This window comes from Apteryx rowi, unplaced genomic scaffold (genome assembly GCF_003343035.1).
Source record: "Apteryx rowi isolate R43461 unplaced genomic scaffold, aptRow1 scaffold_348, whole genome shotgun sequence".
Taxonomy (NCBI): Eukaryota; Metazoa; Chordata; class Aves; order Apterygiformes; family Apterygidae; genus Apteryx; species Apteryx rowi.
The window spans coordinates 477,296-496,628 of NW_020449952.1; the positions used below are offsets into that span (position 1 = coordinate 477,296).

Consider the following 19,333-nt stretch of genomic DNA (forward strand, 5'->3'; position numbering starts at 1 on the left):
AAAAAGCTGCAAGGTTAGCATTACTTCATTCAAAATTTTGTAAGAGTCAAAATACGTAATGGTAAGTGTTTCAAAGCAGTACACACAGAAAAACAGGGCACATCAGATGTAGAAGCTCTCAGTGGAAAAGTGTTGCAAGAAGTGTTTGAACTAGGTCAGGAAATCAACATCTTATTTCACAATACAGTCTCCTAGTTTAATCACATTCTTTGGTTTGGCTGTCTAGCTATAGTAGACGCTCATCTGAACAAGTCAGGTGAAACTGCAGTGAAAATGATTAACTGTTTCTTGACTATTAAAAAAAAAACTGCCAAAATTTGTGGAAAAGAAAAGCAAACTTTTCTACTGCACTAAAATTTTCAAGGACATGGATAAATATTAAATTAAATTTTCAATCATAGATACACCTACTAAAGCTGCATTTGTATTTGATCTTTTGACATCAGTGATCTTAATAGAATATGAATGCTAGACGGTTAGATTAAAAGGTTGTGATTGATCAAAAAGGTCTTTGTATGATATATATGTCTATCTATGCACGTCATATGTGATCTCCGCAAAAATCTTGAAAACCTGTTAATTACTTAAAAGAGCATTTAAAGTAATTACAACAGACAATTTAAAACAATCTCATTCTTTGAATTCTGTAGTTCCACTGGCATCAGCACAAACCTGCCTCTAAGTCCATGGTCCACAGTGCTATGTAAACAGATATGCATCTATGTATCTTTATGAATCACCTTAAAAATCTCAGCTGTTGCCATTTGATTCCAGTTTGGAAATATCTTATAACTATCTTAGTTCAGCTCTATTTCCATTGAATATACCCTTCAAAATAAACAAGGGAATATTTCTTAGAGATTCCAAAACAATGAACCAGTAAAATCCTATAATAAGTTCTTTGAAAAGTGCTAGGTTTATTATTTCATTTAAAGTGCTGGTATGATTACAATGGTATACACAGCATGAGTAGATAGACTTTTCCTTCCCCACAGTGCTTCTCTGGTATCTGCCTAAGTATCTCATGCTTCCCAGTTGTGCTAGACCATTGTTTCATTACCTTTGAATTCTGCAACACACATCACGAATATAACCATTGTATGATCCAGTGATATGAAAAACCGTATGGGAACTAATCCAACTTTATTAGTACACACAAAATAAGCATTCTTTTGTCAAAGTTTTACAAGCTGAATGAACATATCAAAGGCTTAAGTTTGTCCCTTGATATTTATCTTAAACAAACCCAAAGCTTTAGTCCCTTAGAAAATATATTTTATGATGCATTCTATTTATTATTGTTTGTCTTTGACCCATTACTTGAAACTAAGTGGGAGAGAAAAAAAAGAATCTTATTTGAGGATGAAGAAGCTGTTGATATTGATTACTTACAGAAATGCCTAACTATAAAAGCAAATTAAGATGAAGACAAATACTAAGGTTCAAAGAGGAAAAAGGTGCTTAACTAATGTTCATTACATAATCCATGTTGCCTGCTTGTGTGTAAACAAGAACTATTTCAGTAAAGGGCTTGAGTTAATTTAATTAAAATTGCCAGAAACTTTTCTATAATATACATCAAATCATTACTAACATCCTATGGGTTTGAAAGCTGAAAGAGTGTGGTAGAAGCATGGTGGGAATCTTTGCCATTTAAGTTTTTTTCTGATAATTATTCAAAATTAACATGAGCATACAACAAAAGACAAAACAAGAACTTATTTCTGTCAATAGCAGTAAGTCCTTAATTTTGAGACTGGCTTCCCAAGGGTGGCTCAGTAGACCCCAGTAAGAAATCACGTTTCACGTTGTGAAACCTTGACAAAATTGGATCCCCAAAAGGCTTTGAATATTTAACAATTAGATCTTATCTGCTTAGCCAAACATGAAAAATTGCAGGGAAAAAAAAAAAAAAAAAGAACAACCTGGCCCTACATACCTAAAAGGACTATTTGAAAACAAATTATAAAAACATCTACAATAAGGGTGTTTTTTGCAACTTTCTTCCCATGTTCATTTTAAGAGTATTTTCTGAATAATTTTAGGGTAGGCCTGAGTGTTTAAAACAATCATTGCTGCTACAGAACACTGCCCTGCAAGGTACAGTTTTACTAAAACTGAAAGGTTACTAAATAATGTAAGAAGTGGCTGTATTACACTTCAGAGGCTTTATGAGGCTTCCTTAACATTCAGGTCTTCTTTTAAAAATGGAACTATTGTAAATTTATAGTATTTTTGTTACTCTTGATACTTCTTTTCTTGTACTTATCTCCATTTGTTAGTAAGACTCAAAATGTTCTGTTCTTATGTCACCTCATTATGACTTCTTTTTCTTTATCTGCAAGTCTCAAATTAACTGACATAGATGTTTTACATATATTTTAAGCTAAATGTGAAGTATTCCCTCATGCCCATGAGGCATTTGGAAAGTTGATAAGTTCTGCTCTCAAGGACACTCTAAATGAGGTTATTAAAATTCAACACATTGCATATTCCGATGGAGAAAAAATGTTTGTCCCTGACAACAAAGGACACAGGTCAATTCAAGAAAGCTTCTCAATCTCCTTACCCATGTCCACTCAATTCCTTGTGCCAGTATTTGCAAAATCAAAAAAAAAAAAAAAAAGTTACTGGGGAGGGAGAAAGTGTAGGAGCCTAAGTCCTGTCCAAAAGTAAAAAACCATAGCCATCTGTTGTTTGTGTTACATGGATTTTGCAACTGTCATTTCCACTGTGCACACCATTTCGTCTTCACAGCAATATCACTGAAACACCCACTGAGATAAAATCACAAATATTTTGAACATACCATATGATATGTTATTTTCCAAATTAATATTTGACAAAGTCACAAGGAGAACTTGTCTGTAGATTACTTTTGAGTTGTCACCTGAAAAATCCTTTAAGGGCCTGCTACTATATGAAAATAGTTCATCTGAAACTTGAATAACTTAAAAAATATAGAAAAAGAGGGAGGAAGCTACTAAATATTGTATTTTTAACTGTAAGAGTATTTTGAAAAACAGTCACTATTTACACTTATATAGCAGCTTTCATCAAAAAATGTCCCAAAGTGTTTTTAAATGATTTATTTAGAAAGATCATCCAGAATTTCTCTTTTGAGATTCAGACCAGCAAGACCGTCCCACATCTCACAGCTGGGTATTTCCCAAAGGATTTAAAAGCTCTCAAGCTAATCTGTAACCCAATATCACACCCAAAAAGTTATTTTTGAAATAAAACAAAATCAACTGAAATTGCCCTTGGAAAAATGATAGAAAAGAGTTAAACATGGGTAAGAAAGCCAAGTTTTTTGTTTTTTGTTGTTTTTTTTTCTCCCCTAAGGAATCTACAACACAGGTGATCCGTGTCTGAAATGAACAGACCTGTCACATGGCTTTCACGGCTGCCACTAAGGGCCCTATCAAACTTAAACTGAAAGCAATGAAAATGTTTTTACTAGAAATAGATTGAGCTTGGATAGGAATCTTTCTAATCACCCTTGGCTTGTTAATGCTGTGCAAAGTGAAAAGCGAAGGAAAAAGAGAAGAATGAACTGAAAGAACTTAAAGTCAAATATATTTGGTCTTTTTCTTAAATTCTTTAATTCTTTGGGTGTTGCATATATGTGCTCTATAAGTATATGTATGCATATATTAAATATATATATAAAAGTACATATATGCACACACATTTTAGATACATATGTGTACATACACACATGCAAACGAAAGCTGCCCTGTCCATTTAACTCAGCTATTTCCATCTTATCACAAATTCTGTCCTCCAGAAACAAAAGTTTGGTGGTCTCAGTCACAGTTCCTTGCGTGTAGAAGTCCGCCACAAAATCATCACCCTTAATTTAAAAAAATTGTCAGTCTCTGCTCAAGAGAGGCAGAAGACTGAGTTGCCACGGAGACTGAACTACTGCTCTTCTCCAGAGGATGATTCCTTCAAGCACCTGCTGAACAGGAGAGGCTGTCCAATACCTGTAACCTTGATCACATCACAGGATTTTGCTTTTTGGGATGGCTTTTAAGTAAACTCTAACAAACATATAGGAGACCAGAGGGGGAAAAAAGAGATAATCTGGGCTTACTGCTTGAGAAAACAAAAAACACCACTACCACCACAAAAAAAAAAAAAAAAAAAACAGTATGAAAGTGCATATTACACCAGATTGAGAGGGGAAAAGAGTTTCATATTGATTTGATTTATCAGATTTGTCACCTCTGCTTATGCTTTCCTAACAGGGAGTATGCTGTGCTTGACCTATTTGCTGGAATTAACCAGGACTCCAGGAGACCATATGGATTGCCAGATGGTCTGCTACAATCTAATGCCATTTATTCTAAGTATGAAGTAAGTGATAAACATAATTAACATTCTTTTAGCTCCTTACTGGATGTCTTTTATTAGTTCCCTTTTTCTTTCTTTCTTTTTTTTTTTCAGGCCTTGAAAGGTAAGTTAATACCTTGTTACTGAAACACAGATGCCAGCTAATTACTGCAAGAGGCTGCAGCCTCCAAAGCAAAGAGCACCTGCACAGATTCTAACTTATTCACTGACCCCACTGCAATGATTAATAGGCTGAATGCTAAGCTCTAATGAGGGTGACAGATCTTAGATGTTTTCAGGTTACCTTAATTAGTAGTATGATGAACAGAGTGTTCATCACAGACATACGTATCACACTTCATTGTAAACAATGCACCTTGTACTCATGTTCTTAAAGCATATTTCACACTGCAGTACATCAAATGCTAAGGAATCAAACCACCTTCAGACAGTAAAAACAATGGAGTGATTTCCTTCAGAAATGTTCTTCCTGATAGGTATTTCATATTCTGCCAGTGATTGTCTAAAAGGCCTATTTTTTAGGAAGTGGTTCTAGAGAAGCTATGGCTTCAAAGAATGTTTATATAGGCCAGAGTCGCTCATTCTCAGCATTTTAAAGCCATGATTCTATAACAAGATATTCAGACAACTCTGCCTATTGTTCCTGTGCTGACAGTCTTTACAGTCAATGGGATAGGTGTTAGTATATCAAGAATGAATAGTAAACCATTTTGTAATTTTAATGTCAATGTACAGATGAAGTTAGTAAGCTAGCATTCATAATAGTGAAAGAAGTATTAGAGAACAGGCAGAAGTGCTGAGTGCTTTGTATTTTACATTAAATGTTGTGCACATTGAAACCAGTATATAAAAATGATCACAGCTGAACACCCTCTTGTTATCATCTATATTGTTAATAAAACTGGGGTGAACTTTGAGATTACAGAAATGGCATAAATTGCATGTTATTCAAAGATGAAAATTAAAGAACAGCAGCTGTGTTACAAAGAAAATCTTCTTTTACAAAATTAAGCTATGATTAGAAAAAGCAGTTAAAAAGTCAAGGTCAAAAGTCATAGAACAAGAAATGGTGAATTAAAATGACATTTTTTAACATCCGTACTCCTTCTTTATTCCAAACAGGTCCAGCACTCGTTCTGGGGCCTCCATAGGTACCCGTGTTTGCTTTACAGTACAAGCATGGGCACTATGTATGTGTCCTGAAGAAGCAGCTCCCGAAGAGAGGACATGAATGTGACATGCTTTCCGTGTGCACGACTGTCATGCGGACTGCCTTTGGAGGGCTTGCAGATAGGCAGTCCAGAAGTGCCTGGCAGGGTGCTAGTGAAGGACACTTGAGCACATGAAGTGCCACATATTCCAAAGGGACACACATTTCCAAGCTCATGGTATCCAAAAAAGCAAGTCTGGTTTGAGGGTGACATGCCCATAACATATAGTACAAATGCACCTGCTCTTTTACTCCACTCTTGAATGTATCATTCCAGGTTACCTCTTCATTTGGTGAATTTTCTCATGACTGTTGCTGCTTCTGTAAACTCCTTTATGATTCTCTACTAGCATATGAAAATAAAATGGGATCAAAATATCTGAACAGCAAGCTCTAACTGAAATTGACACCACTTCTCATGTTCTCTTTATAGGGTCTCTGTCTCTGCCAGCATAAGTGACTTTATCAGCTGATATAATCACAAAGAGTTTTCATTAGTTTGCTCCTAGTATCACTGATAACAAGATTTTATAACAAGATTTTGAAACTTTATTCTATATAAATAATAACAGCAACAGGTACTTACAGGGAGCAACTCAGGCAGCCTGAATCCCCTTCTTTATGCACCTACGTCTCTTCACTTACAGCTAAAGGAGTGAGGGTCATTCAGGTGCCAAAACTTAGGTAAGTTGAAATCAGGGTAAGCGTTTTCTATGCTAAAGACTTCATGCTTCATTTAATAGATTAAGTTTACTGGACCTGACAACATTGTACTTCATTATTATACAGATTAAAGATACTGTACCTGGATGTGCTACTGCCACAGTGTTTTCAGAATATATATATGTGTGTACGTGTATGTGTGTCTGTGTATTTAATGGCTCCATCATTGCCAGTGTCCTGAGATGTTCCAAGTGGGTATCTCATAACTTTCAAAGAAAGGTCATTAAACTACAATGTCAGATCTATTGCCTGAAATAACCTCCTATCCAGACCTCTGGACCGCCTGCAAAACTGGTTTGCCTAAGTAGCAGCTAGCTCCTACTAATACTTTACAAAATATCCCAAATGAATGAAGAAACAAAGCAGAATTTAACAGTTAGTCCTCGAGGCTGAGAAACACAAAAGCTGCCGTGGTAGGTTTATTACACTTAGTACTTTAAACTAGTTTTATGCTTTAAAATCCTTTTCCATCTGTCTTGATCTTCCTCCAAGAAGAAAATTGTCTGAGAATATTTGCTCACTGTTCATTTCGGGCCCAAGAAGAGGACTATATACTATGCTCAGTTGTCATACAGATGGCATACATGAAATGTGGCTCTCAACCTAAACAGAAAGTAACCATAGGATTTTATTTTAGGACAAATAAGGACAAGATATGAAACACTTGCCTATAGAGGATTATCTGTGGCAGACTGCAGGACCCTCACTGTCATAATACTAATTTTCTGTATTTAAATTCCATCATATGATCTATTGAAAGACCTGACTGAGGCAGCGGAAACTGAGCAAATGTGCCCGTAGTCCTAGGAGAAGTTACCTGGACATTACATTGTTGGAAAATGTGGTTCTCAGAAACTGTGAATTAAGGTCAAAATTGCTAAATAGAATTAGGTAGAACAAACAGAAAGACCTAAGGGGAAAATGAAGAGGAAGAGAATATCAACACAGTTTTGAAAGGGAAAGTAAACACTAATGATGATACAGTAAGAAAGTGTGTAGTTTGGTAAATCCATCAGGCAATAATGAAAAAAATCAAGTAATAATTAACTTTTAGTGCTTTAAGACCATTCAAAAAAGTTATAGATTTTGCCAATTTCACAAATGTCTTACCTCCTGCATACATGACAGCCAACATTATCGATGATATCCAAGCTATCTCACTATATGATGTGTGGAAGATTTCCTGTATTTCTTTGAAGAACACTGTGATGGCTTTGGGGAATGCATAGGAAAATCCAATGGAGATAAAAGCCCCAAAGACCACAACCCATCCCCAGCCTCCATCTGGAGGTGGGTACTGTGGCGCTGTTACTGCTGGTGGCATTTTCGGTCTAGGACTCCTTCCCAAAGAGGCTGAAAAAGAAGAGCAGAAACAGTGTTTCAAATAATTTTCCTTTTGTCTTTATCAAACTGCTGTATTCAGTCACCAACCTCATGGATTACAAAGTGTCCTCAGGGCACAGAACCAACTGCCAGCTTACACGGGACCACAGAGTGTAAATACTTTTTGTTTAGAAACAAAATTTGGCGGCAAAAAAAGCTTATGTGGCAAGAATCCTTCAAGAGTCTTATTCTGTACGTTACAACTATTACATATCACTGATCTCAGTCACTGAAGTTGTATTTTGCAATTAGTCACTTACTGGAAAGTGACACATCTGTGTGTGTAAATTTATGTAGCTGTATTGTCTTCAATGTGGATTTAGCACAGGTATGAAACAGAATAAAGCTGGAAATCAGCCTTGCAGCAAACAGTGACAAAAAGTTACAATGTACTATTCCTAAATGCCATTTTACTTGCAACATTTACAAATACTGCAGCAAAATCATCAGCAAGGAGTTCCTGACAGCGTTTTATCACATGCTATCAGTATCCAATTGTTGATCATTGTTGAAAGCTCTTCCTTTTCTCATGAGAACATTTAAAAAGCAAGTTTTAAACTGAGATTTAAAATCCCGTTAATCCATAATAAAATATATAAAAAATATTACAATTCCTTACTGTACACATATTTTTAAAATTTCAGTCTGCATATTAGCTTATGTTGTTTTTGCTTATAGGAACAGGGTGGATGCTGATAGTATATTTTTACTCTATTTTCACACATTAAATGATGTCAGGAAATCATTCACTGATTACCTCACAGACTTTCCACAGCTCTCTCCTTATTTATAATTTGCTACAGCAGAGGCCTCCAAAGTGATATCTTACAGACCTGCTGAGAGGTGCAACCAAGAAATTCAGGGAGCTCAAGAAACCATAGGTAATTCACATAAAACTCCTGAACTCCTGAAATGAGTTTTATATTATCATTCTGACATCTAAAAACTTAAGCTTACTACATTCTGCATTACCTTTTTAAAAAACCTGTAGTAGTGAGAATCTGCTTTGCAATTCTGAGATTTTTCCACTATAAAATCCTCTTATTCTTAAAACACAAAGCTGGAGTCCACCTGTGTTTTCTTCTGCGTGTTCCAGCCTACACAGGCAGCATGAACTGAAAATTCCACCCTCCTCTCTGTTTCTTTCCTGGGCATTTTTGGCAACTTATTACACTTGACTGGTCTCCTGCTATACCAGTATCCAAATCTGTGGACCATAACAGTATGTGGGTTTCCATTATGCTTATGCTTACCAGTGAGTCTCCGTGTGATTTTTCCATGCCACTTATGGCACATTCCAGTTTGCAATAGCAAACTGCATGAGTGGTGGGAGTGATATGATTGCCTTAACAAAAACTAAAAAATTAACTGTGTCAGCTTATATTAATCTCTCAGGAGAGTGCCTGGAGTACTCTCAGGGTAAATGGCATGTAGTACTGCATATAATATATACCACAAAACTAGCAAAGTGTTGCTTTTAAGATTAACTATCATTAGGTTAACCCTGTGATAGAAATCCACTGTATTTCGGATTCTCCACTTTACTGAAGCTGATTGCAAACATCACCCTTATAATGGCAGACCTCTGCCAGGTGGGTAAATAAACCACAAAGACAACTGGCTTCTATGCAAGGTTAAAAAAATCCCAGAAAATTTGGCTTCTGTATGATATCATACAGATCTGCTGCTGGCAGGAATAGGTATCTCTTGCTCAGTACATAGAGAACATAACTCTTTTCATATCCATGTCCAGAAAAAAACCTCTGGCCTGTTTTCTGTTCCTGCTAATCCTGCTCTCAGCTTAATATTAGTCCATTGATTTACATCAGTGAGGGAAAATCTGGGCCTGTCACTGGAAGAAGATGAACAAGAAGAGATAATTCTGGTTGCTGAGACTTAACTTTGGCAAAGCAGTTAAATCTTGGTTGATCTTTGCTGAACAAGGACACATTTGAAAGAAGAGAATCTCAAAAAGCCTGTTGTACCTTATAACACACATACCAAATATTGATTGCTTTCACAAACACAACTATACAAATTGGCATGAAAAGTGGAACACTTTTTCTGTGGGTTAATCAAGTGATGGTGAACAACAAAGATTTCTATTGATCCAGAAAACAGTTGCTTTGCTGATCTAAGAAAACTTTTGGTTATCTCCTAAAAATGTTAACTATTATTTTCCTATATTTCAAAGATTCAAGCATAAAGTTTTGCATAGTCATATGACAATACTTTTATCCTTACTATAAGTTTAATTAATGCCACACAATATCAAAGTATTGCTTTCCATAAAAATGGAAAGTGACTATCAATTTATTGAAAAAGTACTCCATTTCCAAAAAAATAATATACAACCATTTTGAAAAATCGCTACCACCACATTAGTCAGAAAATTGTTCTTGAAGGACTAAAACATCACTTCTTTGGGAAGACCCCATTACAATTGTTTCTTTATGGGCGTAGAACAGGCTGTGACAGTTAACACTTTCCTCTCTTTAAAAGCTTCACAGTTAACTCAGGGTGTGTTAGGGAAAACAGAAAAGGAGCATTGGCTGCTCCTATGCTTTAGCATCTACAAACTGCTGCAAAGCTCACTGCATAACCAGCTTGTAGCACTGCTACAGTAAAAGATTGTGTGTTAACTTACACTAGACATTACATTGTCACAAAGCAGAGTCTGGATCATCACATCTCACACCTCCTGTTGATCCTACAGAGTACAGTTAATAATAGCTTCCATGATATTCCTTTATGATCTGGATAGCCAATTTTAGCTCCAGTTAATAAAAGGTGAAAAGGAAAAAAAATAAATACATGTTTGCACTGAGAGGAACTAAATATTCATTATGTCATAAATGTCAAGTCCAACATCTCAAACATCCCACACCTGCTCAGGAGCTAAAAGCAACTTTCTCCTATTAAATCTTCACTTAATCTCCCTGAAACTGAACTCCTCCCAGAGCAGTCTAGCACAATAATATCCCTAGCTCTAGTTTGAGCCTAACTGGTAGGATTTGGATAGTAGGGGGAGTATACAGACAAGGGCAAAAACTACTAGCAGCCAAAATAAAATAGCATTTTGAATGAGTGGATATAAATGCTGACAAGGGAAGAGATGGAAGAGAGAGGAATGAAGCACTGACAAGCAAAATGTCTTTTCAGAGCTCTCAGAGCATTTTATGATCTTTGAAGAAAGAAAGGAATATAGTAAAAGATACAAAAACAGGCATATGTGAGCAAGGGTCTAATTGCCTCTTTTTTTCATTTGAAGGGCATAGTGCCAGAGGGGGAAAAAAAAAAATGCAAGCAGCATTTGCGTAAATAAAGGTCACCACCAGTGTGTTTAAACAGTCATGTGAGCTCCATCATGTGCTTAGAGCTAGAAAGTGAGTACTACTCATACCTATGCTTTTATAGGCAAGTAATGGGTGAAGAATGCTGCTTGCCATCCACACAGAGAAGAAACAGAGGAATAGTGACTGAAGCTCTTCCTGAGTGATCCCATCAATCTCACTTCTCTCTACAGAGAGGTTGCTCAGCTTTTCCATACCCTGCATCAGCCTGTGCACAAGGATTCTTTCTCCTAAGTTCCTTCTAGTTCCCCTGTATAAATCTCATTTATGTAAGCAGTGAGCAAGAACACAGCTTGCTGTACTGGGAACTGCATGTATCTACTAATGAAGAGTAGGAGAGAAAGATGGTAAGAGGACACTTTGAAAAATCTAATATGCAATATTTTTATTATATAGGTTTCTGTTTGCACACTGGACTGAAAGAGAGGAAAGAAGAAAAAAGAAGCAAAGAAAAAAGAAAGAAAAAAGGAAAAGGAAAGATAAAAAGAAAAAGGAAAGAAAAAGAGTGAAAGAAAGAGAGAGAGACTGAAGCAACAAGGTCAAACTAAGAGCAAATGCTATAGACAAATAATGTATCTTGATAACATGCACTGTAGACTTCAGTCAGTCATGATCAACCTGTTCAGATTGCTCTCGTACCAATGCTCCATTAATATTCTGGAGTTGCCAGCTGCCAAAATCAGCTACAAATACAACAGCTTGTCAAAGAATATTCTGAAAAGGGGGTAGGTCTCATGTTTACAGATACTCTGATTTTACCAGGAGTTTTATTTTTGTTTCTCTGCAAACATTAGAGTAAACATTTCCTTTCCTACTTGCATTGCATCTGCCTTGTCCTCAATATACCCCATGAACCCTTGACTCAGCAGCCATTAGTCTACAGCATAAAATAGCTGGTATGTGAAAAATCTGTCTGTAGTTGCTTTAGAATAGTAGGAATATTTGGCATGTGTGCACTGTATTCCAGATCCACATCGTAAGTCAAGGAGACAAAGAGCTTGGCAAATTTGAACAAATTTAGTTTCATAATATCCCTGTAAGATGATTCAGAATTATCATCCACTTTCAGACATGGGAAATAAATATAATAACAGGTTAAATAACTTGACTAAGTCTTGTAGCAAATCAGTGGCAGAGTTGGGATGTGGACTAGTGTCTAAGTAAACTGTGAGTTATTACTGAGATTTTTAAGTACATGTGGGATTTAGGAGCTCATTAACTAACAAATACAGATTAATTGTACTGCTTAATACTGGAGTTAGAAGCACAGGTGGGGTAGAACTTTTTGCTTTATAGGTTTGAATAGTTCTGCTGCTCTACCTTAACCCTAATGAATATTAATTACATTGCTATCTTTGAAAGCAATGACTGTGTGATAGCATTAGCAAAACAATGAGCTATATAAGAATTAAACTTCTTGAAATACAGAAGAAAAAGAGCCTTCCTTAAAAGCTGCAAAAATTTAAATTTTCTTATTTTTTATAAACAGCTCTTTAACAGGTTCCAGGCAGGATATCCTTATAGTAGATATCACCAAATAGTATTGCCTCTTGTACTCTTACAAGCTATTCTCATTATCTTCTAAGCAGCAGTCAGTATTTAAAGAAAAAAATGTCTTATTAGTTTTGTGAGATGGGCTTGCTGTGGCTAGGGATTTTGTTGTGGGGAAAGAGAGGATGCAGAAAGACTCTGACTGAAGGGCTCAAGAGAGCTCGTTCTCTGCTCTGATCTCTAACTACTCAGTTGTGAGGCAAAGTAGCTCCTAATGAGCACCAGTATCCAGCCTTAAGGAACCGGCTAATTTTCCTGAAACAGGATGACTGGCTACATTTTGTCTGAATGTCTGTATTCGCAGACTGAGGTGGAGACTGTGGTAAGTGAAACACAGGCGTATTAAAGAAATACTCAGAATCTGATTTTATTTCATCTTTGCCACCAGGGTCTAACCTGCAGGATAAACATACCCTCTCTGAGAACAAAATCGGCAAAATGTGTCCAGGCTATCTAGCATTTCAGAAAGCCACTGGTCTTTGTAAAGTTTCTCCAACTTGCTCTGGACTGACAGGGCTGTGTCTGTGAATACTTTCCAGACATGTACGTGACAATAAAATATACTATATGACATATATAGTATACTATATTAATTTATGTTTATGGGGCTTATGTTACAATTTATTATTTTTGATAAAAGTCTAAGCAAATCTAAAAAAACCCCCAACAAAAACGTTCATTAGCTTTACTTGATTTTAAAGTCTATTTCACTTCAGTCTTTCATAGCAAAACATCAAACAGTACTGAAATATTTTCCCACAGGTATTTTAAGTATAAAGTTATATCTTATTGAGAAAAAACAAAGATAAAAGTTTTTTGTTTTTTTTTGTCTTGAAGAGGGAATGAAGGGACTCTTTCTAAAACTCACATCTATGAAACAAACATGAAATTATTCAACCCATCAATAATTTATAGTTAAGAATCAATATTGTAATATGCTTCTCATTCCACTGAAGCAGTAACAAGACAAGTATGTGCTTGAAAACCGTGTGGGAAATTAATATCTCCTCACGCATCCAAAGCAGGCATATTAACAACATTCTTCCAAACGCCTCGAAGATTAGCAGAGGCAGGCTCTGTAGAGGGAGGCAGGAGGAAGGGAAAGGCACATGCTGTAAAATAAAAATAAATGAACAATGAAAATCCCTTTCTTCTTACGGTTTGGTGCTGTAATTGGCTGATGCTTAGTCACAGCATCAGCTGTGTAGATAATTGGGTGTAAAAGCAAAAACTGTTTGCTGAGTTAAACACGGATGATTACAAATGTGAGTTCCTGATATCTGTGGGAATAACAAAAGGTGTAATTCACCTTTACCAAGAAGACTGGCGTAAAGGCTCATTTCAAGTTATTACTTATTCCTTAAGGACACAAAATAGGATTACTGAGACCGAAGTGAGTCCTGCGCTGTAAGATATTGACTATAAAAAGCAAAAATTCACTCTGAGAGTGTAATTAAAATCCTGTGCACACTAAGGTCCCATTTCATCAGTGTTTAAACAGAGGCTGAAGATTATTACCATTAAGTAAGCCACTAAAGTCATATTTTTTACAGAACTGTAACCTCCATCTGAAAAAAATGATATTGAAACTAGTGTTGTGATGCCATTGAAATCACATTTGGGGCATTAGACTCGATGTTGACCTGGCTTACTGGTTTACTCACTTTCAGTGACTGCTGATTCAGGAGTCAGATGACTAATACAATAACTTGTCAGAACTAATGCTAATGCATCATTTATAATTCCTTGGAATTTTGTCTGGTTTTTGTTTGCTTGTTTATTTGTTTGTTTTTAACTTCACATGTTGTGGTGATGCATTCTCCTGGGAAACCATAATTGAAACTTTTGAAAACTGTTCTGTCTTCTCAGTCACAGCCAAGGGTTGGACTTCCATTCATCCTGTCTTCTGGCCTTATGGTTCCTGACTTTAAGAGAAATCTAAATGCCTAGCTTACTCTGGATGACTAAAGGCCTAGATGACTAAATCTAAGTGAAATGAATTCCAACCAAGGTGATTGCAATTCTGTTTCAATTACTTCAAGAAAGCAGTCAATAGAATATCTAGTCCAGAGAATTTGGCACCCCACACAAATTGGAGTGCACTGAAATGAAATGTTGTTGGCTAAATTGAAAATGTCAGTGATCCAGTCTGAAGAATTAGCCAGTTTTAATAATAAGTTGATCGAGGTTGATTACAAATTCCCTACACTTGAAAAAAACCCCTCAAACTAATCAACCTTTCCAAAAAAAACCCCCAAACCCAAACCCCAAACTAGTTTTAATAAGCTCAGCCAACCTCATTCTTTATAGCTCAAAGTGTTGACTGCCTGCACTGCAAGAATACTGATACACTTATTTATTTTCAACCACTGCTACCATACTTTAATTTCTAGGAGTACTCCATCACCTTTAATTATTATAGTTACCAGCTTTATTACCTGTTCTATAAGCTTACCACTGCAACCCTTTACGGACCAGTTTTGAACTACTGACAGTATAAGCCTTCTCAGTATTCAGCTTCTTTGACACTCACACTGTATGAATGTTAATAACAAAGAAGAATATCCAGAGTAACTGAAATGACTTCAAGTAATCTGGAGTTATATGTTTGATATATACTTTTAAGAGTTCCGATGTTTGGAGGGAGGGAAATTATATTTTCATTTATTTATAATATTTTATAAATGGAAGAGCTAAGGTTTCTAGTCAGTGTTAATGGAGCTATCTGCACAGTTGCTGCATGTTGCTCAAGAAATAAATAACATAATCTTTCCAAAGCAGCAGATTTTCCATTATCAATAATAACAGATATTCATTTTAATATCACTCTCTCAATACTAAGCTCCAGAAAAAGCTAGTCTATTCTTTGTGCAATTAGCTAAAGTTTTCACAAAGCAGAAATTTCATGTTTCAGAATCAGAATTCATATCTTTCTACATACAACTGTAATTTGAAAGTGGCAATATTTAATCTATTTATTGCTGCAGATAATATTCACATCTGTCTATCAGTTTAGTGTTTGTTTCTATGAAGATGCATTAGATTCCAATTCAAAATCTGCTGACATAAATTTCTGTAAATGCTACTGAAGATACTCTGTCCTCATAGCAGTGCTCTGAGATTAGAATCCAACCCCTGGCTGTCTTCTGTGCTTCAGCACTTATGACTCAGTGAGCTTTCTGCATATGTCCTACCAGTGGCCTAAACCCGGGCATGGAAGTATTATCTCACACATACTGAGAAAATATTTTTCTTCTGTGCTCATGCAGCATATGGCTCCCATGGGTGGAAATAGTTACTAATGTTTAAGTCTCAGTGAAAACTACTTAGATTATATAATAGGAAGTAAACTGATCTAGATTCTGTTCCTAAGAACATATGACTGGAATCAAATAACAAGTCAAGGCTGGAAAATAATTCCAAGCTACAAAACCTTATCCAGGGTTGATACTTCAAATATTCCTGCCAGTTTGGAAACTATTACTGGTTTAAGAAATATTTTCTATATTATTAATAAAATGGGAAAAGTTGGTAATGCTTCTGATGATATAGAAACTTTTAAAAGTATGAGCTGGGAGATCTAAAGAATTATGTGCCTTAAAGTGTCAGCAAAACTACAGTAAGTTGTGCACTATATTAAAAAAAAAAAAAGAAAGAAAGAACTAGGCAAAAACAAAATGAACAGAACCATCAAAACTTACAATGAGGAAAATACCTTTTAGAAGAAATTACTTTGAAACCATTATAGCTTGGAAAAGCCGGAGAAGTCATAAGTCAGAAGCTGTTTGATTAATGTAGATTTTAAATGCTTTGTGAGAGCTGAGAGTGTGAGCCATCTATTTGTATGAAAATAGAATTAAAAACGTACAGATAATACAAAATGAAAAATCAAATCAATACAGCTGTGCCCATAAAGGCTTGATCTGTGAGTTCTTTCTGTCTGTGAAGGTTAAAATGTGAGCCACTGATTCCCAGCACAATACAGCCAAAAGAAAAATTAATCCAGAGATCATTCAAAAATTACTAAAACATATTAGTCCAGCAAAAAAGAATGAAAATAAGTATTTCATCCATGTGCCTTAACAGAACTTAGCAGAGATGGAAACTTTGTATACATTTATAAAGAACTGATTTGAGAGCTCAGTCAGTGTGGCCTCATAAAACTAAGTGCAAGAACTCTAAAAATGTCAACACATTTTCTTACAGTCATAGTTTACCTGAGAGTTTGCTCGAGCTGGAGACATTAACTGCCATTTAAAAAAATCTTACAACCAGTCACTCCAACGGCTCTGAAAAAGCAAAACTCTAGAGCAAGGTACACTGCTCACTACAAGTGCCTCTGGTTCCCTGGAAGGCAACAGGAATGCCCCTTGATCTCCTGAAGACTATGCTTGCAAACACACAAATAGCACGCTAACACATCGCTCACGTTTGGGGCCATGCAGGGGCCATCCTTCAAGACGCATTTCCTGGCATTTCTTTTGTACAGAAATCAGATTTTTCAGAGCATCTTGAGGACTCTGCAGGGGTAGGTAACATCTCCAACCACCTAGCAGTACTAAAGTAGACATATATGGAGCTCATTTAAGTTTTAGCCTTTCTTCTGTTGGTATTTATACTGACGAAAGATTGTAAAAGAAGTTTGATTTTTATTTGATAGCACAAGACTTGAAACAGACAGCTACACAAACGGGGAGGTACATATTTGCATGGCACAGTGTGGCACAGCTCTTGATGGCTAGCAGGAGCGCAGGAGCCATGTTAGCTCAGTATCCCACCTAGGCAACTTAATTCTACTCAGGTATCACTGCTCTGTGCTATGTAAAATAAGTACATGTATGATGTTTATTTGTCCAGTCTGGAACATGATGATAAAAAAATCTATTTGAAGTATGTACCAAAACTAATATAATTTAGGCAATGACAAGGTTTTAGCATAAACAAATACAGGGAAGGAAGAACTTATGATTGTATTTGATTTTCGTGGGAAGGAAGGGGATGTTTAATTGCAACCTTACTATGTACTTTGTCCAAGTGTTAATAAGCTGACCTACTGATATATATACAAAGAAACTTTAAAGACCAAGACAGTTTAATCAAATTCTAATGTGTATTCCACCACCCATTGTGAGAAACTGGACATGGGGAGATCAAAAACCTCTCTTGTCTATTATGGAGGACATTTTTTGCTATCACAGTACATTCCTCCCAAAAAGCATATCACACTGCTGTACCTCTCTTAGAGAAGAAGAGTCTTGCTGTAGTTCTACAGTGCTGCAACTAAAATAATCTTTGAATAATTTGCCACAAACTCTAGAATTCATCAGGAGTCTAATATTAATCATACTGTTTATAGTTGTATCATTTTTAACATTTTATTCTGCAATTTGTTAAATCCTGATAGAATGCCCAGAATATATGCGTGAAGACTGTGGTCCTGATCTAGCATAGTGTCATTGAAAAGTTGTTGGATGCTAGTAGACACAAAGAGACATTGGGAGGTGGCCAGCCACTGAAGGATGCAAGAGAAGGGCTAAATAATTCTGAAATTCCTCCCCTCTCACACTGACATAAGGAACTGTTGAAGACTCTAGAAATCAAATATTTATTCTTCCATATTTGAATCTCCCATTATAGATTTTCCATTTAGCCCAGCACTGTGTGTTTATCTTATATAACAGCCTATTTCCCTACCTTAGAGTGGTGTGCTCTTTGCAACTTTTTCTTTTCCAGAGTGCAAGTCTTTCGATTAGAATTTATCAACTTTATTAGCCTGTTATGAAAGTGGTCCTTTCAAACATTCGGACAAAAGGAGCTCCTTTTCTTAGTACAAATGGACACCTCAAACAGACCACTGGCTATAACTGTAATTTGTACCCAAAAAGCAGACCTGCAAATTGAATTCCTGAAGTGCAGCAGCCTGGTAATTATGTGATATGAACTTGCTATTGCAATTGTTCTGTTTTATCTGATAAATTACTGATTTTTGGCAGAGAATATGATCAGGGAATAACACTGCTTTATTATCAAAAGCAACACGACAAACCCACAATGAGATGAACATTTGTTGACATATGCTAGACTTTAGAACTTATCTCAAGTACCAAAGTGCTTTGCTCTGCACAACTCTTCCTTGCCAAAAGCAAAAGCAGAGGATCATGAATATTAGCTTTTATTTTTCTATATCATTACAAGAAAAGCTTTATACTTTAGATTGTTCTCCTGTTCCATGTGATAACATATTGTAAAGCAAGTCTCTCTCATCATTATTGAGACTGTAGATCAAAAACTTCAAATCCTCAAACTTCCACTATAATACCTGCAGGAGAAACAGCAGTACAGGTTACATAAATGTGTAGGAAATGAGACATGAAATATAAAGATATCTCTAGTATTTGCATGCTTCTAATTAGCAAAAGGGCACTGTGAAAATATTCACACAAGAAACCAGGTAAATCATATTTACCTGGAAGCTTAATAAATCAAGAGCAAACCATATTGAATGTAGGGCACTAGGCACATCAATCTATGCAATGACTCTGTTGTCACTTTCAGGATAGAAGTTTAATCAGTTCAGAAGCAAAAAGTCATGAGTCACGTTTTTCCTAGTGACAAACAAGATACATACACACAGTGGGCTGTGTATTTGCTTTATTGCTTTATAATTTCCTCTGAAGGTCACCTTATACACAAAAATAAGAGTTTAGCAGAATTTTTTACATGTAAAATTGTTCATAATGTATAAAAATATGTA

General features: G+C 35.9%; 1 protein-coding gene across 1 annotated transcript in view; it reads right to left on the bottom strand.

Moving 5' to 3' along the window:
- Window positions 1–7,616, bottom strand: part of LOC112969399 (monocarboxylate transporter 2-like) — a 30,738-nt gene extending 23,122 nt beyond the window's left edge. The window contains exon 1 of the mRNA XM_026072670.1: window positions 7,403–7,616. Coding sequence (XP_025928455.1) covers window positions 7,403–7,616 — 214 coding nt within the window. The remainder of the gene's footprint in view (window positions 1–7,402) is intronic.
- Window positions 7,617–19,333: the final 11,717 nt, after the last annotated feature.